This window comes from Pristis pectinata, chromosome 18, assembly GCF_009764475.1.
Source record: "Pristis pectinata isolate sPriPec2 chromosome 18, sPriPec2.1.pri, whole genome shotgun sequence".
Taxonomy (NCBI): Eukaryota; Metazoa; Chordata; class Chondrichthyes; order Rhinopristiformes; family Pristidae; genus Pristis; species Pristis pectinata.
Genome location: NC_067422.1, coordinates 8,811,050 through 8,833,196, shown reverse-complemented (window position 1 = coordinate 8,833,196; position 22,147 = coordinate 8,811,050). Strand labels below are relative to the sequence as shown.

The following is a 22,147-nucleotide window of genomic DNA, read 5'->3' as shown; positions in this document are numbered from 1 at the left end:
CAATGTTCATGCTGTAGGCTGCGAGTTTCCAAGATGGAAAATGAGGTGCTGTTCCTCCAGTTTGTGCTTGGATTTCTCCTGGCAGTGGAGGAGGCTGAGGACTGACATATCAGTGATAATGTGGGAGGGGGAGTTGAAGTGGCTGCCAACGGGGAGATGCAGATCATGGTTAACCTACTGACCTGCACGTCTTTGGGATGTGGGAGGAAACTGGAGCACGTGAGGGAAATCCACAGAGTCACAGGGAGAATGTGTAAACTCCACACAGACAGTGCCGGAGGTTAGGATCGAACTTGGGACATTGGAGCTGTAAGGCAGCAGCTCTACTGCTGTGCCATCCATATGGATGAGGAAGTCATCTCAGTCAATCTCAGCTCATCCATCCAGAAGAAAATGTTAAACATTAGTTATGCCACCTTAATATTTCTTAGACAGTTTCTCTCGCCACTACCTTCACCCCCATCCTTCTTGTAACTCCATGTAGTTATGTAGTTACATGTAGCCCATGTAATCCATGGGCAGGCACGGTAGTGTAGCGGTTAGCGTAATGCTTTACAGCACCAGCGACCCGGGTTCAATTCCGGCCACTGTCTGTAAGGAGTTTGTACATCCTCCCCGTGTCTGCGTGGGTTTCCTCTGGGTACTCCAGTTTCCTCCCACATTCCAAAGACATACAGGTTAGGAAGTTGTGGACATGCTATGTTGGCGCCGGAAGCGTGGCAAAACTTGCGGGCTGTCCCCAGAATACTCTACGCAAAAGATGCATTTCACTGTGTGTTTCGATGTATATGTGACTAATAAAGATCTGATCTGATCTGATTTAGTTATCATCCTATTCAATGAACAGTTATCACAGGGTTCAGCATCTTGCTTGCTATATTGTTTATGATTAGTTTGTAGCTCTGTTTGTTTTTTTCTAATATTCTACAGCATTCAGTGCTTTCTATAGAGATACTATATATAGGATAATATTAAACCTCTTCTTTCAAGGGTGAAAAGGCCAAATATGCTCTCGCATCTCCATCGTCCAATAGTGAGCATCAGTTGCAGGATTCTTTGCCCCATCATTGGGTGGTTGTTTCAACTTGTGCCTTGGGAGGTAAAACTGGACACACTACACAAAGCTCAACCCGCCTAGAGCAAAATACTGTGTTGTCTTTACATTCTTAAGACGTTCAGTTTTGAATATACATTACATTTAACTGGGTTTCAATCAACTCAATAAAAGTCAATGAAGCTATTGAAGATGAATGTGATTTAGTATAGATGAGTGCAGCTGTCGCTATGGACATGCTGGTCTGAAGGGCCAGTTTCTTCGTATGCCACCAGGTTGAACATACAAGCAGTCCGAGAACCGGCACACTGTGGTGGCTGTGACTACTGTCTCCTAGATCCTCTGCAGCAACTTGCCAAGGCTTTATCAATAGCACCTCACAAATCCATGATCTTTTCCAACAAGAAGGACAAAGGCGGCACTTTCATAGGAACACCACTACCTGCAGGTTCCCCTCCAAGTTACACATTATCCTGACTTGGAAATATATCACTGTTCCTTTTTTTATCTCTGGGGTCTAAATTCTCAAACTGCCCCAGCAGTGCAGAAGGACTTTCACTAAAAGAAGTGCGGCAGTTCAAGAAAGTGACCCACCATCATCTTGTCAAGGGCAATTAGGGATGAGCAATAAATGCTGGTGCTGCCAGTGAATCCCACATAAAAACAGTGCTGGTAACATCTAGAATTAGTTTATTTTTCAGTGTAGGAGTGGGTCATGGGGTGCCGGGATGGTAGTGTTAATTGGTAGATCAGAATTGACATAAATGATAGATAGGTCGAGAGGGTTGAGAGCTTTACGTTCCTGGGAGTGAACATCACCAACAGCCTGTCCTGGTCAAATCACGTAGATGCCACGGCCAAGAAAGCTCACCAGTGCCTCTACTTCCTTAGGAGGCTAAAGAAATTTGCTTTGTCCCCTTTGACTCTCACCAACTTTTACCGATGCACCATAGAAAGCATCCTATCTGGATGTATCACGGCTTGGTACGGCAACTGCTCTGCCCAGAACGGCAAGAAACTGCAGAGAATTGTGGACACAGCCCAGTGCATCATGGACACCAGCCTCCCCTCCTTGGTCTCTGTCTTTACCTCTCGTTGTCTTGGTGAAGCAGCCAGCATAATCAAAGACCTCATCCACCCGGGACATTCTCTCTTCTCTCCTCTTCCATCGGGTAGAAGATACAGGTGCCTGAGGACACGTACCACCAGATTTAAGGACAGCTTCTACCCCACTGTGATAAGACTATTGAACGGTTCCCTTATGCAATGAGATGGTCTATGACCTCACGATCTACCTTGTTGTGACCTTGCACCTTATTGCACTGCACTTTCTCTGTAGCTGTGACACTTTACTCTGTACTGTTATTGTTTTTACCTGTACTACATCAATGCACTCTGTACTAACTCAGTGTAACTGCACTATGTAATGAATTGACCTGTATGATCAGTTTGTAAGACAAGCTTTTCACTGTACCTCGGAACAAGTGACAATAATAAACCAATACCAATACCAATAAAGCTGAATTTCAGATAAACAGTTGGTCAGATGACTTTCCTATTTATCCTATTGATTTAAACAAACAACATTTCTGTGAACAAGTCACTGATGCTGCAACCTTGGGCATTCACTCCACTGTTTCTGCTTGCAACCCCTGCTTTTCCAGTTCTTGTCTTATGTGCGAAATACCTTGAAATATTTTATATGGTACAGCTGCTATGAAACAGTTGCATGGTTATTGCGTCATGTTTTCCTGAAGTTTCTCCCTGCTATCAATAACTCAAGAAAGTCAAGAGACAGAAAAATGCTGGAAATACTCAGCAAGTCAGGCTGTATCAGTGGAGAGAGAAGCAGAGTTGGCTGGATCTCGCTGGACACAGCCTAGGGCTTGCACTGACCCTCAGGCTAGCCCTATGGCTGCATTTAACTTTTACAACTGCATGGTTCCTAATCAAAACTTCTACCTGTCAGACACCACCTCTGGTGTCACTGCATTAGCCCTTCTGCAGACCAAACCAGGGTATGAAGGCCAATTAAACCACAGGTGGTGAAAACATTCTCTCTTCTCTCCTTTTCCATCGGGTAGAAGATACAAGTGCCTGAGGGCACGTACCACCAGACTTAAGGACAGCTTCTACCCCACTGTAATAAGACTATTGAACAGTTCCCTTATACAATGAGATGGACTATGACCTCACGATCTACCTTGTTGTGACCTTGCATCTTATTGCACTGCACTTTCTCTGTAGCTGTGACACTTTACTCTGTACTGTACTGTTTTTACCTGTACTACATCAATGCACTTTGTACTAACTCAATGTAACTGCACTGTGTAATGAATTGACCTGCACGTTCGGTTCTGTACCTCGGTACAAGTAACAATAATAAACCAATACCAATACCAAAGGTGGCACGGTAGCGTAGCAGTTAGTGTAACGTTATTACAGCTCCAGCGATCGGGGTTCAATTCCCACCTCCGTCTGTAAGGAGTTTGTACGTTCTCCTTGAGTCTGTGTGGGTTTCCTCCAGGTGCTCCAGTTTCCTCCCACATTCCAAAGGCGTACAGGTTAATAGGTTAACATTGGTGTAATTGGGCAGCATGGGCTCATTGGGCTGGAAGGGCCTGTTACTGTGTTGTTTAAATAAAGTTTAGGACAGGCACGGTAGTGTAGCGGTTAACGTGACGCTATTGCAGCGCCAGCGACCCAGGTTCAATTCCAGCCACTGTCTGTAAGGAGTTTGTACGTTCTCCCCGTGTCTGTGTGGGTTTCCTCTGGGTGCTCTGGTTTCTTCCCACATTCCAAACACATACCGGTTAGGAAGTTGTGGGCATGCTATGTTGGCACCAGAAGTGTGGTGACACTTGCGGGTTGCCCCCAGAACGCTCTACACAAAAGATGCATTTCACTGTGTGTTTCGATGTACATGTGACTAATAAAGAAATTTTATCTTATCTCATCTTATTTTAACAAAGGCCCCACCCATGGACTGCCCTGAGGGCCTTCTGTTCCTTTTATTGCAAGTCATGTTATTTTCAGGCAATAAATTGAATTAAATCAAAAGAGATTTTACTGGATTACAAACTAATTATGTTCCAGCCAATGTATAGAATATGGACACAAGAGACTGCAGATGCTGGAATCTGGAACAACAAACAATCTGTTGGAAGGACTCAGGCATCATCTGTGAGAGGAAATGTGTTGTTGACATAGAATATTGCTGTGCCCTTTTCAGGGATTAATCCAATAATGTGAAAATTAGCTGCTGGATCCTCTTCACACCTCCAGTAAGGTAGTTTAGGAGCATTAAATCTTGCCTCTGATAACTGACAGAGCATGAGACATTCATGCGCTAGTCTCAACTATTTCTTCCTCCTCCGCAATGAAGAAAATAGAGGATGGAAAAAGAGGTTGAAGATGAAGAAACACAGCTAATAAAGGGAGAGTGTACCAGAACCACTTGACGATCTCCTGTGGATTGAGGTAATGCACACAGCTTGGTATTTTCAGTTGAGCTTGTGCTTTCAGTTAAGCTGAAAAGGAGCTCATGATTGGAAGTATCACAGCGAGAGGTTGTCTAACATTGAAAGCTCTAAAAGTGAAAAAAATAGGTTACATCTTCAAACTTTAATCAATGATTTTCTTTCTTAGCCTAAGACTAACTTCACAAACACAAGTGCAGATAAGGACAGTCACTCAGCCCAAGATCCATGGTTCTCTTATTGCAGCACATAGCCCTCTTGAATGAATTCAGCAGTTTGGTTTACCATCCCATCTAACAGACCATTCTAAGAATTGACTGTTCCATTTGAACAGGATCCTGATATCAACCCTGAACTTTTCTTTTATCATTTTATGCTTTTATCCTCGTGTTACACAATCATGGTTGAACTTAAACTAATTCTTCAGCATTACCATTTCTGCTGCTTATCTCATGCTTCACATTTGTACTGTATTTGTGGGTTCTTCTTATCTTCTTTTGTTGAGCTTCACACAAGTCACCATGACTCATTGAATCAAGATAACACAATTCTTTGCTAGTGCAGTCTGATTTTAACTGTGCTGTCTACATGATTCAAACAATGTAGGAGATTGTGGCCACATGACACACTCATAATGTAGTAACAACCCACCAACCTTAAGGCAGTACTTTACAAAGCATCTAATGGATATTTATCACTGTATATTTCAATAAGGTCCTCAATGATGTCAGTGGCTCTGATTGGCCCTTTCTTACGTGGACCAGTGTGTTTTAACGGGGAGTAGGAAGTCATGTGATCTTAAAGGACAATATAGTTAACATTTCAAGGTGGATAAGTGTGCCCAGCTGGGTTTAAACACTCTATTTCTGGCTGTTTGATCCCAATTCTAATTGCTGCAAGATTGGAAGTCTTACTTTCAGAAAAGGGTGCAGAAATAGGCCATTTTACTTTTCAAGACTGATCCGCAATTGATTAAGATCATAACTGAACTTCTATCTTAAAGCCACTTTCCTGCACTTGGTTGCATACTCCTTGGTTCCTTTAATATCCCGAAATCTACTGATCTCTTTTTTGAATTAATTCAATGACTGAGCCTCCACAGTCCACCAGGGTAGAGAATTCCAAATATTCACCAACTTCTGTGTGAAGAAATTTCTCGTAATCTCAGTCCTGAACAGCCTACTCTGTATTGTGATCTGTGACTCCTTAGCCAGGGGAAGCATTCTTGGTGTGTGCATCCCCATAAGAATTTTGTAAATCTCAATGAGATCACCTCTCATTCTTCTAAAGGCTATAAATTCAGATTTTGTCTACTCAAGCTCTGCTCAGTGATGAACCCGACATACTTGACACGTGTCTAGTGAATCTTTAGTGAACTCCTTCTGTGGCATGTTTATCCTGCTCCAGGTGCAGTCTATCCAAAGCCCTATATAACTGAAGTAAAACATCTATGTTCAAATTCTGTCATAGCAAAAGTCATCATAATATTTACCTTCCTAATCACTTAGTGCATATGTGTGCTGGCATTCAGTGACTTGTGTACAAAGGACACCTAGGTCCCTTTGTGCATCTACATTACTCAGCTTCTCACCATTTAAAAAATACTCCGCTTTTCTGTTTTGTGCATCAAAGTGGGTAGCTTCATATTCTTCCACATTACACTGCATCTGCCATTTCCGTGCCCACTCACTTCATTTGTCTGTTTCCCCCTGGAGATTCATCACATCCTCCTCCTTATTCACAATCTTATCTGGTTTTGTACCAACTGAGAAATAATTGATCCCTTCAGCCAAATCATTGATGTAGATTGTGGATAGTTTGTGGCTGAGGATAGACAGGTGGATGTGGGAGCGGTTTTGGACTCTAAAAGTCTCTCCATAATCCTCTCTGTCATCTCTGTCGCTCTTGCTTTCTTTAAGGCTTACAGTAAAACCTACCTCTCTGGCCACCTCTTGGACAATTGTCCTAACATCTCCCTCCTCAGTCAAACTTCTCATCTTGTTATAAAGTGTCATTGAAAAGTAACTCAAATAATAAAATCAAGTGAAGCTAAGCCATTCAAGGAAATTATGCAAAGTATTTAGTTGGAATATCTGACAAGAGGTGTGATTCTTTTGATTACAGGGCAGCTTTCAAATGAGTGTGAAACCAAGCAGCCTCAATAAAGCTAAGATTAAGGGAGAAAGGGGAGAATAATTTGTCCACAGTCAGCCAACATAGTTCCTGGTCATTACATTACAAGGAAGGCATTCCAGCACCTTTACTTAAGAGGTTAAGGAGGTTTGCCTTGTCACTGAACACTCTAACAAACTTCTACAGATATAGTGTTGAAAGTATCCTAAGTGGTTGGATCATGGTCTGGTACAGCAATTCAAATACGCAGGAATGTAAGAAGCTGCAGAGAGTAGTGGACTCAGCCCAGTACATCACAGGCACATCCCTCCCCACAATCGGTAGTATCTACAGGAGGTGCTGCTTCAAGAAGGCAACATCCATCATCAAAGATCCCCGCCATCCGGGCCACGCCATCTTCTCGCAGCTGCCATCGGGCAGGAAGTACTGAAGGCTGAAGTCCCACACCACCAGGTTCAAGAACAGCTACTTCCCTTCAATCATTTGGTTCTTGAACCAACCGGCACAACCCTAATCACTACAGTTTAGCAACACTATGACCACTTTGATCACTTTGCACTAAAATTGACTTTTTTTTGTTCTAATTGTGTTCTTGTAATTGTGTTCCTTCCTGTACGAATTGCGTATAATTTATGTTTTTCTTGTGAATGCTGCTTATCTGATGCTATGTGCCTGTGATGCTGCTGCAAGTAAGTTTTTCATTACATCTGTGCATACAACAATAAACTCAACTTTTACAGCTGAGGCCCTCAGGGGAGATTCCTTTACCCAATCATCTTTAGCAGGTTCATCACTCACCTTCCTCTGTCATAGATTTTAGGAAGAAGAAACCAAAGTTATCTCTCCTTGTCTTTCAAAGGCACTACCTTCATAGAGTCCCCAACTATCAACACCCTATTGGGTCCATTAGTGAACAGAAACTGAGCTCGATCAGCTTTATCTACAACATGGGTACCACAGCAGAAAACCAGTGGAGTAAATGGGCCAGTTTTAAAAGGTGAAGGGAGGTAGGGATGCAGGGATAGTTGGGCTTGGGAGAAAAGTATATGTTTGTTGAAAAGAATATATAAGATTCTTGGCTTTCTAAACCAGGGTGCAGAGAACCAAAACAGAGAAGTTTTGTTAAACCCTTATAAATAGCAAGTTTGACCTGTGAACAGTGCACCACAATATTTTTAGAAGGCTGTTGAACCCTTGGAAGGGTACAGGGTATGGAAGAGATTTATTAGAATGGACTTGGGATGGAGGGACTTTACACAGAGAAACTGGAGAATTTAGGATTGTTTTCCTTGAAGGAGAGAAGGTTAAAACATTTAATAGAGACAATTTGATGGAATAAATGTGAAAAGACTAATTTCTGTGACAGGGAGTTGGTATCTGACGAGTGCAGATTGAAGCTAATTGTCAAAAGAACCAGTGGGGAGGAGAATAATTGCTTTTATGCAGAGTTGTCATGATCTGAAAAGATGGTGGAAGTAGATTTAATAATTACTGTCAAAAGAAAATTGGATAAATGAAAAGGTGAAATTTGACAGGTATGGAGTTAAAACTAATTTAATAGATTTTTTGAAAGTACCATCACCTAAATAGTTTACTTCTCTGTCGTAGGATTCTGCAATGCTATTTTTCAATAGGCTGTTCATTGCATGAGCTCTCAAAGACTATCCACCATTGACAGATCATGTTAGGAGTACAACAGAATGATGACCTCATGTATGATCATTTCAGCCATGGCAATATTCAAGAAGATCAATGGGGTGCCAGACAGAGCTGCCAATTTGACTGGACCCAGTTTTAGCACCTTCTGGCAAACTGTGGCCACAGTGTGTACAATTGAAAGAATGCACTGGGACTATTCAACTCACTTTAACAGTACCTCCCTTCCCTGCAACCTCCACCACTGAGCAAGACAACAGCAGTAATATTATGAGGAACACCATGAGCATCAAGTTCTTTTCCAGGTCAAACTTCCAACTTCCATCACTGTTCACCAGCACCTGACCAAGTTCCTGGAATTAGCTAAAACAACTGTGGAAATACTTACAGCCCAAGGCCAAATAGAAACAAACTGCAATAATTATTTAAAGCTTAAGGTGAGTAGGTTAATTATTTACTGCCCTTCATGGTTATCTAGGGAAACTCCAATTTCTTTGGTACATACTCCCATGGTCACTATTGTACAAACATTAATATTTTTAAAGCAACAAAATTGAGTATAATTAGCTAGAGTATCTAACAGCTATATCTAACAGAATATCTAAAGCCAGCATTTTGCCAGCTTTGGCTGGTTTAGCTTTCACCTTGAATCATAAATTTGTTGGCTCAGATCTCATCCAGAGATTTGAGCACATAATCCAGGTTGATACTCCACTGGCATACTGATGGAGAGCTACATTGTGGTGTCTTTCGCATGTAACATCGAACCAAGGCCCCTTCTAATCTCCGATGTGGAAACAAAAGAGCCAGTGATGCTTTTCAAGGATTCCCCCGGCCATTATTTCCCCGTCAATCAGCATCATCCAAACAAACCATCCCGTTTGTGGGGACTTGTGTAAAAATTGTTTGTCAGTTTTCGTACTACAATGACTAGACTTGTACTTAATTGGTTGCAAACAATTTCGGATGTTCTCAGTTGTGGAAGGTGCTATAGAAATGCAAGTTCTTCAATACTTTATTAGTTCTGTATCAGAATGGTTTAATGCACCAGTAAAACTTCAATTATATTACTTACAGCACGTGTAAATGTACAAATACGTGTAAATACGTGTAAAAATACATTTACACATGCTGTAGGTACTATAATTGAACTTTTGTACTTAATACATGATCTTTGCATATTCAACTAAAATTCTGGACGCAGTTATTAACGTTGAGTGTATTGTCATGTGCATAAGTACATGCATGCACAGGTGCAATGAAAAACTTGGTTGCAGGAACATAGCACCGGATACACAACATTCACAAGAAAAACATAAATTAACAAACATAAATTATACCAGAACGAACACAATTAGAACAAAAAAAAATCCATTGTCGTGGTCAAAGTGTTGCTATATTCAATATTACGTTATTTATTCTGACTGATCAGCGATGAATAATTAGAGCATTAGATAACCCCACGAGATAAGGCAGAATGATCCCACGGGTGGTTGAAAGCGTGCACAGGGCAGTAGAGTCAAGGTTGCCCTCGGGCTGAGTTCGCCGGCGCTCGATGCGAGTTTGAGCCAGTCGCGCTGCCGTAGGGACGCGGTGGCTGTTGGTCTCGGTGAAGATGGCGTCCTCCGGCCGGGTGGGCTGAGCGGCCGGGGAGCGGGGACTGGAGGCGGCCGCGCCGCCCGCTTCTAACCTCACCGTCGGCGGCGGAGACCGGCAGCTCCCCCGCCCCTCCTCCCTGCCCGACCTTTAGCCGGAGCCGTTCTCCCCTCCCTCCACCCCCTGCCGGGGGGGGGGGGGTCTCCGGCGGCAGCCAGCGGGGCCGGGCCGGGCCGGCGGCGGCGGCGGCAGCAGCATGGCCGGGGCCAGCCTGCTGGAGGAGCTGCTGGAGGAGGAGTCGGCCGACATGACCGACTGGAACCTGCCCGTGGCCTTCATGAAGAAGCGGCACTCGGAGAAAATCGAGGGCTCCAAGGCGGTCACGCAGAGCTGGCGCATGAAGGACCGGGTAAATGAACTCTCTCCCTCTGACCCTGGGGACAGGTTTTGCACCCCCCCCCCCCCCCCGACCTGCTGGAGGTTACAGCTGCACTCACTCTGGGGCTAGGGCCGGACATAGAACAATAACAGCCCAGGAACGGGCCCCCTCAGCCCACGATGTTGTGTCCAACTAACTAAACGCCTAAACTAATCCCTGCTGCCTGCACAATGTCTGTATCCCTCCATTCCCTGCACATTCATGTGCCCATCAAAGAGCCCCTTCAACCCCTCTTATTGTACTTGCCTCAACTACCATCCCTGGCAGTACTTTCCAGACGCCGTCACCCTCTTTGCGTAAAACAAAAACTTGCCCCGCACATCTCCTTTGAGCTTTCCCCCTCTTGCCTTAAATGCATGCTCCCTACTATTAGCCAATTCGACCCTGAGGGAAAAAGATACTGGCTGTCTACTCTATGCCTCTCATAATCTTATAAACTTCTATCAGGTCTCTCCTCAGCCTCTGCCAATCCAGAGGGAAAAAACAAGTTTGTCCAACCTCTCCTTGTAGTATGTGCCTTCTAATTCAGGCAGCATCCTGGTAAACCTCTTCTGCACCCTCTCCAAAACTGCCAGATCCTTTCTATAATGGGGCAACCAGAATTGAATGCAATATTCCAGATGCGGCCTAACCAGAGTTTTATAAAGTTGCAACTTAACTTCCTGACTCTTGAACTCAATGCCTTGACTAATAAAGATAAGCATGCCATATGCCTTCTTGCAGAATAAAACTTCCCAAATCCTATCCCTACAGCGAAACTTTCAGAGCAGCAAAGAAAACATAGATGCACTTTCTAGCTTAGAGCTACGTTTAATGGATAGCTGATATTTTGGTTCGAGATCCTTCATTGGATTGGTGAGGAGGGGATCTCATTGAAACCTACCGGATACCAAAAGAGTCCAGATGGAGGGTCTCAATCCAAATCGTCGACTGTCCATTTCCCTCCATATGTGCTGCCTGACCCGCTGAGTTCCTCCAGTGCCTTTGTGTGTTGTTCCAGATTTCCAGCATCCACAGTCCCGTGTCTTTATAACATTTAGAATTCTGAAATCAGAGGGCCAAAGGGATTTGGGAGTCCTAGTTCACGATTCCCTTAATGTTAACTTGCAGGTTGAGTTGGTAGTAAAGACGGCAAATGCGTTGTTAGCACTTATTTCGAGAGGACTAGAGCATAAAAGCAAGGATGTACTGCAGAGGCTTTATAAGGCATTGGTCAGACCGCATTCGGAATATTGTGAGCAACTTTGGGCCCTGTATCTAAGGAAAGATGTGCTGGCCCTGGAAAGAGTCCCAAGGAAGTTCACAAGAATGAAAGGCTTAATGTATGAAGAGCATTTTATGTCTCTGGGTCTGTACTCGATGGAGTTCAGAAAATGAGAGGGATGTCCTTGAAACCTACCAGATACTGAAAGGCCTGGATAGAGTGGATGTGGAGAGGATGTTTTCATTATTGGGGGAGTCTAGGACGCGAGGCACAGCCTCAGAATAAAGGGATGTCCCTTTAGAACTGAGATGAGGAGGAATTTCTTCAGCCAGGGACTGGTGAATATGTGGAATTCATTGCCACAGTGGGCTGTGGAGGTCAAGACATTTGGATGTATTGATAGGTTCTTGATTGGTAAGGGGATTAAGGGTTATGGGGAGAAGGTATGAGAATGGGGTTGACAAAAAAAAACTGAGCCATGATTGAATGGCGGAGCAGACCTGATGGGCCAAATGCCTAATTCTGTTCCTCTGTCTTATGTTTTATAACATTCAACATTGACCCTTTTGTGTTGTCAAACTGGCTTGTAAATATTGGTAGACTAGGTTTAAGATTAGACCTAGACCCAAGATTAGACCAAAACAATCACAACATTGTCTTGCTGTGATTAAATTAGGTTGTGCTGGACCTTTTAATTTAACAGTGCATTTTTGAAATAAGTGGAGTTTTGTAGATTTTATCGCGATGATATACTTTCCAAATTGTGGCTTCTAAGAATGCCCCTTGTCTTAAACTTTAATGATTATTTGTGAATCAAGTATGTTTTTGAATAATCAAAGTTTCTAAAGTATGGCAATTCAATATTGATACGGAAGGTGAACTATGGAATCCACATACTGTGGTTTATTAAGGATTTTGTACACTTATAATGGTTGTATGACATAAATATCTCAATAATGTTGTGTAACTGACCAGCAGCGTAACTGTGGAAGATTTTATAATGCCTGAAGAGTAGGGTGGCACAGCTAGTAGAGCCACTGCCTCAGTGCCAGAGACCCAGGTTCAGTCCTGACCTCGGATGCTGTCCGGAGTTTGCATGTTCTCCCTGTGACTGTGTGGGTTTCACGTGGGTGCTGCAGCTTCTTCCCACATCCGAAAGACGTTTTGGTAGGTTAATTGGCTGTTGTAAATTACCCTTAGTATGTAAATGGGGGTAGTTGATGAGAATAAAGGGAGAATAAAGAAAACAGGATTGATGTGAGAGTAGTGTAAATGGGTGGTTGATTGTTGGCAGTGACTCATTGGGCCGAAAGGCTGGTTTCCATGCTGTCTCTCTCCAGAGAGTAAAGTATCCAAAATATGCAGTCATTGGATGTAGTTCAATGTAAGTGTTCAGTGAGAAATATTACTTAGAGACTTATGTGACCTTCATCAAGAAATCAAGTTGCAGAAATCTGACAAAGGAGAGATGTTAACATTACTTATGATTCTTTAGCTATTTCAAATTTTAATTGCAATTTCAAGCAGTTTTGTAGTCAAATACAGATTGTTCAAAGGTGAAAGAAAGCTCTTTTTAAAAAAAAAAGGATGCTTGGCATATTTTCTGAAGTTGTGTTGTTGAGGAGGTGAATGCAGTGCCAAGTTTGGACTTGGGTACACATTGAAACTCTATATTATTTGGGCTTTAGCAGCTTGATGAGTTTTGTGGCTCTGGTGAAGAGCAGCTGCTCTAATGGGACACTGGATCTTGTTAGTGTGATTGGATTTTTGAATTGGGAGGGAGGTGGTCATAGTTTGTGGACTGTGCTGGGGAAGGGGATGGCCTAACTTCTGCCATCTGCTTGGAGGTCTCCAGACTGAATGGTACTCTTCAGAATCCAGAGAGTATACTTGATGAAGTTCACCTTTGGCCCACACGTTTCAGTTATATATTTGTTGTGTCAACTGTTGTGATTCCCTGTGCTGGGGAAGCAATTTCTTGCTGTGTCTTATTTTTAACTGTCAACAACATTAAAGAATTGCTTTTTAGCATTTTTGGCAAACAGCTTGACTTTTACTAAATTATAGCATTTGTGTCAATAACAATATTATATCTTCTAACAAGCTTGACAAAAGTGAAATGGTGAAGAATGTCAATAAAGTAGAAGTGTCATTAAAATAGAATTATGCTCATATGAAATAAGAAAATCTCTTGCATGATAATAGCTCAGCTGTTTGATTTTCTGTGATGGAGGAACATTTTTGAAATGTCTAACGGTAGATTTAGTAGTTAGAAATCTATCACTGGTTGTAGGAGAATTGTTGTGAAAATATAAGAATCAGGCAATTTGTATAGTATTTATCTTCCATAAACTGAGGTTTTAATCCAGCATGTGCACTCTGTTGCCTATTTTATCAACCATCTTTTTCTAATTAACCAAACTGTCTTTCAGCAGAATTGGATTTAAAATCCAAATGAACTAAAAGTACATTGTAAGTTGCATATGAACCAACATGGTCGGCATGGACTGAAGGGCCTGTTTCTGTGCTGTATGACAACCTTAATTTGCATTGACTTGTGTACTTTTTTTCTCTTCCTCTATGTGTTAATATCTATGTACCATATTGGGATTGCAATGTGATTCTACTTTCAAGCGGTTGTCTGGAGTGGAATAAGGGACTGGAAAATAGCTAAAGTTTTTCCTTGTACAAAATGCATTTGCAGTTGTTTGAGAAGGGATCAACTCTATCTATTGTTATTCTGTAGTTGTCAGAGCAGTCCTGAACTCCAGAAATCTGTGGCCCAGCATTCCTGTGCCCGATGTTTCTAGGATGCAAGCAATGAGATATGTAGACAGTGTGTCCCTATCGTATTTGGGAATGTCTTTGTTACTTTTGCTTAAATCATGGTAATGTCAGAGGAAACCAGGGTGTTATTGTAGCCACAGTGAGAGCCAATTCTGCGTTTTTATTAATTATGGGTCTTCTGTGCATTGTACATGGTATTTTAAAGCCCAAGCAAGTTAACTTAAGTAAATAGTGTCTGCTTTTAGTTGAGTTGTTCTCTGGCCATGGATGCTGCAGCTTGGAAGCTACTTATAAATGGAGATAAGAAAGACTGCAGATGCTGGCAATCTGGAGCAACACACAAAATGCTGGAGGAACTCAGCAGGTCAGGCAGCATCAATGGAGGGAACTGAACAGTTGATTTTTCGGGCTGAGACCCTTCATCAGGACTGGAAAGAGAGCAGAAGCCAGAATAAAAGGTTGGGGGGGAAGGAGCATGAGCTGGTGGGTGATAGGTGAACAGGTGAGAGGGGTAGATGGGGGTGTGGTGGTGTGGTGGAGAGAGAGTGAGAATGATGTGAGAAGCTGGGAGGTGATAGGTAGAAGAAGCAAAGGGCTGAAGAAGATGGAATCTGACAGAAGAGGACAGTGGACCATGGAATAAAGGGAAGGAGGTGAGGAACCAGAGGGAGGAAGGTGTGGGTGATGGGCAGGTTGTGAAGTTGGGGGAGGCGAAAGAGAAGGGGTAATGGGGCCAGAGGGATAAGGGAAAACAAAGGAGTGGGGGGAGAACACAGGTGAGTGGTTACTGGAAGTTAAGAGAAATCAATGTTGATGCCATCAGGTTGGAGACCACCAAGATGGAATATGACGTGTTCATCCTCTAATCTGTGTTTTGCCTCAACTTGGCAGTAGAGGAGGCCATGGATAGACATGTCGGTGTGGGAATGAGAAGTGGAATTAAAATGGCTGGATACCAGGAGATCCTGGATATTATGGCGGACGGGCGAAGATGCTCGCCGAAACTATTTCTCCCAATATGCATCGGGTCTCACTGAAGCTGTACCGGATGCAATAAATGCCACTGGTGGATTCATGTGAAGGACTTCCTCACTGCAAGGACTGTTTAGGGCCCTGAATGATGGTGAGGGAGGAGGTGTAGAGGCAGATGTAACATTTGGGACAGTTTCAGGGAGAAGTCCCTGGAGGGGGATTGGTGGGGAGGGATGAGCGGACAAGGGAGCAGTGGAGAGCGCGATCCCTGTGGAAAACGGAGGGGAAGATGTGCCAGGTGGTGGGATCCCATTGGAGATGGCAGAAATTGCAGAGAATGATATGTTGGATGTGCAAGATGCTGGAGGAACTCATCTATGGAGGGAAATGAATAGTTTCAGGCCGAGACCCATCATTTACACACACAATGCTGGAATGTTGGTAGTTCTCACCCACCACCCACGAGCTCTGACATACTTTACAAACCCACTGACTCCCACAGTTATCTTGACTACACCTCTTACCACCCTATCACTTGCAAGGAGGCTATTCCCTTCTCTCACTTCCTCCTTCTGCACTGTGCGTATTCTCACGATGAGGCTTTCCACTCCCAGACATCCGAGATGCCCTTTTTTCACTCCCCCCAGAAAATGGGGTTTCCTCTCCACTGCTATCAATGCAGCCCTCACCCATATCTCCATTTCCCACATGTCTGCCCTCACTCCATCCCTCCCCTTATCCTCACCTACCACCCCACAAGCCTCTGCATCCAACATATCATTCTCTGCAACTTCTGCCATCTCCAACGGGATCCCACCACCAGGCACATCTTCCCTTCCCCTTCCCCTTCCCCTCCCTGCTTTCGGCAGGGATCACGCTCTCCAAGACTTCCTTGTCTGCTCGTCCCTCCCCACTGATCCCTCTCCAGGCTCTTATCCCTGCAACTGTGCTGAGTGTTACACCTGCTGCTACACCTCCTCCCTCACCACCATTCAGGGCCCTAAGCAGTCCTTTCAGGTGAGGCAGTGAATCCACCTGGTGCAGGCTTCTCTACATCAGTGAGACCCGACGCAGATTGGGGGAACTCGTTTCATCGAGCACCTTCGCTCCGTCTGCCATAACATCTGGGATTTCCTGGTGGCCAACCATTTTAATTCCACTTCCCATTCCCACACTGATATGTCTGTCCTTGGCCACCTCTACTGCCAAGTTGAGGCTAGACAGATTGGAAGAACAACACCTCATGGTCTTGGTGGTCTCCAGCCTGACAGCATCAACATTGATTTCTCTAACTTACAGTATCCTCTCCCCTGTGTCTCTTTCCCCCCCTCCCCCTTTTTGCTTTCCCTTATTCCCCTTATCCTTCTGGCCCCATTACCCCTTCTGTTTCCCCTCCCCCACCCTTATGACCTGCCCATCACCCACACCTTCTTTCCTCTGGTTCCCCACCTCCTTCCCTCTATTCCATGGTCCACAGTCCTATCAGATTCCATCTTCTTCAGCCCTTTGCCTCTTCCACTTATCACCTCCCAGCTTCTCACATCATTCTCACTCTCTCTCCCCCCCCCCCAACCCCTGCACACACCTATCTTACCCCCCCCCCCCCCACCTGGATTCACCTATCACCTGCCAGCTTGTGTTTCTCCGCCCCCCCCCCCCCCCCCCCTTCATTCTGGCTTCTGCCCTCTTTCTTTCCAGTCCTGATGAAGGGTCTCGGCCCTAAACGTCAACTGTTCATTTCCCTCCATAGATCCACCCTGACCTACCTTCCTTCAGCATTTCGTGCGGTGTTCTGTTGCTTACAAATGGTTTCTGCAACTAAATGCAATGTCTTTTTGTCTACTGTGATAGACGGAGTGCACTGTTTTCATTGCATGGACTGGTAATGGATGAATATATTTTAAAGTCTGTTTAGAAATCCTGTAGTACAACTACAAAAGCCCACAGTTGTTCTGTCCAGGTCTGCCTCCTTGTGTCCTAATGTGATTTCGAATCTTCCACCCTCCCTTCACCCAGCAAACACTCCCAAATTTGCAACAGCAGATTTTGAGATATTGAACTGATGTGGAGAAACATGCCAAGGCTGATTGCTGGTGTTTGGGTTTCAAATGATAAATTCTTAGAATTCCAGTCTGGAAAGGAAGGGCCTGAGAGGTGACCCGGCAGGCTACTGAACAACTTCGGAAGGCTGTCAGTACTCAAATAAAAGACATCTTGGACTTCCATCTGCAAGTTTTTCTCAGTATAATAAAAGTCTTCCAGATATGATAGAGGAATAAGTTAAAATACAATTGGGTGTAGGAACTTGGGGACAGAGACTTTGTGAATGGAGAATTCATGATCGACCGGAGTCTTTGCTCATCTTTTGTGATTCTTATGAATGAAATCACTGGGCTCAGCAATATCCTAAACAATTAAATGGAGAGCATTTTTCTATCCTAAGAGCCACAAGCTATAAAGGTCCTAGCATATTCACAATGCTATTTGAATTTTGATCATTGAGCTCAGTGCTTTTATGTGTTATTTCGTTATTTTAAAAAAAACAATAACCTTAAAAGATTTTATAGTTATCAGGGCAGCGCAGTGATGCAGTTAGTAGAGCTGCTGACTCAGTGTTGGGAAGCCTGGATTCAATCCGGTCCTGTTTAGTGCTCTCTGTGTGGAGTTTGCATGTTCTCCAATATCCCCCAAACACGTGGGTTGGTAGGCTGATTGGCCACTGTAAATTACCCGGAGTGTATAGGTGAGTGGTAGAATCTGGGGGGAGTTGATGAGAATGTGGTGAGAATTTAAAAAAAAAACTGGGATTAATGTTGAATTAGTGTAAATGGGTAGTTGACGGTCGTCGCAGAGTTAGTGAGCTGAAGGGCCTGTTTCCATGCTCCAGCCATCTATTACACTGTTGTTGGGAATTGTGCACATCTGATCACTTTATCTGGATCCTGCTGAATAAATAGCAAACACATATGTTGATGCAATGACTAAAGTGGAGCACAATAGATATGAATAACCTGCTTATAAATAAGTTGAATAGTTAGGATGACTGCTACTTTGTATTAGCTAATCATATGTTTGCAATTTTGGATCATAATATGTGGCCACTAAGTTGCTAAGGAGTTTTGAAAAGTTTGTATTTTGATTAAAAGATAAAAGAGCTACAAAAAGAGCTGCCATGTTTAGGGTAATTTTGATTACCAGCTGTGTTTTGGCCAGCCCTAAGCTGACCAAGTGTGCGATGGCCAGCCAGGCTCTTTTCTAAGCAGACTTGGAAAAGAATTAATCAGTAAGCTATATTTGCAACAAAACAGGTAAGTTTAAAAATCTTAATAATTCTGAATTGTCTCCAGAATCTTTTCACAGAGTTTTTCATAGCTGTATTGTTAGGGCAGGTTACTCTGTATCCTTTAGAAGCTATGAATTACAGTTATGAAAGCTGTTGAAAACACAGTTCAGTTTTGTTTGGTGTTCACTGCCAAATCAGAAAGATAGTAGTGCAAAATGACCACACCTTCTTTGTATTTCTAACCTGGATTTATGGGAATAGTTTGTTGTAAGACATGTAGAACATTCACCCTACTTGGCATGACATTCATTATTTCATAACCTCCCACACCCTTGCAATATATTGTATAATCAGGATGAAATAAGAATAGAAAATTTGTACTGTGGTTTTAGATGCAATTAGATGCTTCTTTTTCCCATGTCATAAATTTGTAATGGTACTTGGTGTTCTTTGTTGGCTCAAGATAATTACCTGTCTAGGTTTTAGTTGCCCTAAATAGACTACTAAAAGATGCATGAGTGTGTCACCTGTGGATTTGACTTTTCACTCAGCAAGAGGGAACCCCCCCCCCCCCCCCCCCCCCCCCGTGGGGAAATATTTTACCTTTCATATCAAAAATTCTACAGCATGAAGCCTCATTGTATTATCACATTGACTGTTGTGTCTCTGAGCTGCTAGAAGAAATTTTAAAATGCATTATATATCAACAGCAGTGCTTGTGGGCAGTGTTGAACTTGCCAGAAGTTGCTGATTTGGTTGGCTAGAGAATGCTGATGAAGCATGGCTTGGGCACTGGAGTGTTTGTTCGAATCAGATGCATGATCTGAGCTGAAGTCCAGGATTAGACCAGTTTCCTGTTGGCTGGTAACTGGGAGCAAGTGTCTAATGCACTCTTGAGGCTGGCCTTTTTTTTTGAGGATTGAGGCTGGAATTAGATACTGTTGAGTGCCTGATTTCTGCGTACTGTAAAGCTAATAATTAGATGCTTTCAAATTCCATTATTCACATAGAATTTGCAATATAACAAGCCAACTGATCTATTTACTCTGCATGAATTCCCAGCCTATTGCTGAACTTACCCACATTATTTTTATTCTTTTATCCCTCCTGTAAAAGCATCTGTTATTTTTGCAGACTACTTCACGTTTTGCAAATTCCATGCTCCATCTGCGGTGGTGAAGAACTTTTGTATCCTTATTGGATTTATTAGTGACTATCTTATTTATTGTCCCTTGAGTTGGACTGCAAATAGCTGGAAAGATGTCTTTGCCTGTGACGTCAAATCCTTGCATAATTTTAAAGATTCCTGTTATGCCAGACCTTGCCCTTCTCTCTTCAGAGAAAAGTGCACTAGTCTTTTCAATCTTCCCTGATAACGTAGTCTTTCAATTATAGTATCATTTTTTGAAAAGCTTTCTGAATCTCCTCCAGTGTCCTTTTATTTTTGCAAAATTAAAACCATAACTGCACATTGTACTCTAAAGGCCTTATTCAAATTTAACGTAATATCCCCTAGAAATTAACCTGAGTGCTTTTTATTTGCATTTGAATGGATTTTTAACTTGAAATTGTTAATTTTAATGGTTTGTGAATTTGCTCCTCTACCCCATTAGGACTTTCTTAGTACAGAAGACATGAAAGAATAAAAATAATGCTACCTTATTACTTCAACAAAAAATGCATCCTTTCACACTCTTCCAGGTTAAGATGTATTTTCTAATGAATATCCACTGTTATTAATGTGTATTTTGCCATTGTCTTAAAATTAATTATATTGCCCCTCCCAAAGCTTGTACCCTCTGCAGATTTTTCTGTTGGACATCTCATCTGTATGTCCAAATTATTTCTGTACATCAGTTCCATCACTAGTCCCTACAGAACACCACATCCCATCTTTTCATACAGCTTAGTAACCACCTTTAATCACTAAAGTCTGTTTTCCACTTTGCAGTTGGCTTGCAATCTACTGTTACTTATCCTGCAAAACCACATTTTCTGACCCTAAGTATTTTTGAAAACCCAGGTACATTACATATGTTGCATTATTCTTCTCTGTTCTTTGTTATTTTTACAAAGATTGACAGTGTTTTAGTTGGGCTTGTACAAAATTGCTGTATTTGCAGGATTGAATTAGAGCTTGGTTACTTGACCAGAGGTCACTGGGACCAGACTATGTAAGGTTTGGGGTGGCGTTGGTTTTGAATTAAAAAAAACTGCAAATCCTCTGTCTTGGGCTGGATTGAACTGGTCAACTTTTATAAATGTGCTAATCCTTAGGGCTTCATAAATGCACTATTGTTTTTTTAAATAAATACACTTTATATCGTAATAGAGGCTTTACTTGGGCCTGCAATGCTGGTTGACGTGGGCATGTGCTGTATGGCTGAGGTGGGATTCTGGATAATGATAGTTGGGTGTGGAAAACATTCTCAGTATATGGGCTGAGCTGGGTACCGTTTTGACAATGAATGCGTTTGGTGTTTTACTGAGCAAGCTTCTAGTCTGAATAGGTTTCATGCTTTGGTGTTGAAAGGCATTTTCTAGTGAAAGGGAAGGATTGATGCAAATAAACCCCTGACCTGCATGGTGAACAAATGTAGTTTTCTCATAGAAAGATAAGTGAATCACAAAAATGATTACTCCCTCTTTGTTTATCACTTAACTGCTGATTCTTGATTATAGTAATGCTTTTTGGGCTTTGTCTTTGCATTTTAATAAACAAAGATAAAACAATCTATATGCCAAGTCTAGGCAAAGAATTTAAGTCAATCTGATGCAAGTGTGACAGTTTGTGTGTGACCAAATTTAATGAATGCGCTAGGCCCAAGACTGTGTCCCTATAACAGTCAGTATGTGGAACGTAGATGCACTGATGCTGTCGTGCCTTTGAAGGTACAGTTTGTCTGGGTGGCTGAACCAAAGCACACTTAAAACAGTTACCATCTGCAATTTATGTGAATGCAAGAAAATATCCTCTTTTTGGTCTGTTTCAAAAATTTCCAACCTTTAGTTCCACTGCAGAACTAACTGGAGACTATGCTTGTCAATTCCACAAGGGACAGTTTGAAACCTTGTTTCAGTTCCAACTTCCTCACTGTTCTTTTGGAAGACATTTTCTGGAAGTATCTGTTGTGACTCAAAATATAAACTTTTAATGTCTTCTGTGGAACTTCGATTAGCACTTTGAAGTCCTTTGCCTTCAGTATCAGAATCAAGTTTATTATAGAACATAGAACACTACAGTACAGTACAGGCCCTTCGGCCCACAATGTTGTGCTGACATTTTATCCTGCTCTAAGGTCTATCTAACCCTTCCCTCCCACATAGCCCTCCATTTTTCTATCATTCATGTGTCTATCTAAGAGTCTCTTAAATGTTCCTAATGTATCTGCCCCCACAACTTCTGCTGGCAGTGTGTTCCACGCACCCACCACTCTGTGTACCCCTGACATCCCGCTTATACCTTCCCCCAAATCACCTTAAAATGATGTTCCCTCGTGTTAGCCATTGTCGCCCTGGGGAGAAAGTCTCTGACTGTCCACCC

General features: G+C 42.7%; 1 protein-coding gene across 1 annotated transcript in view; it reads left to right on the top strand.

Annotated features, from left to right (window-relative positions):
• The first annotated feature begins 9,846 nt into the window (after positions 1-9,846).
• Positions 9,847-22,147, top strand: part of rptor (regulatory associated protein of MTOR, complex 1) — a 345,813-nt gene continuing 333,512 nt past the window's right edge. Inside the window, 1 exon segment of the mRNA XM_052032980.1 lies at positions 9,847-10,327. Coding sequence (XP_051888940.1) covers positions 10,175-10,327 — 153 coding nt within the window. The 5' untranslated portion in view covers positions 9,847-10,174.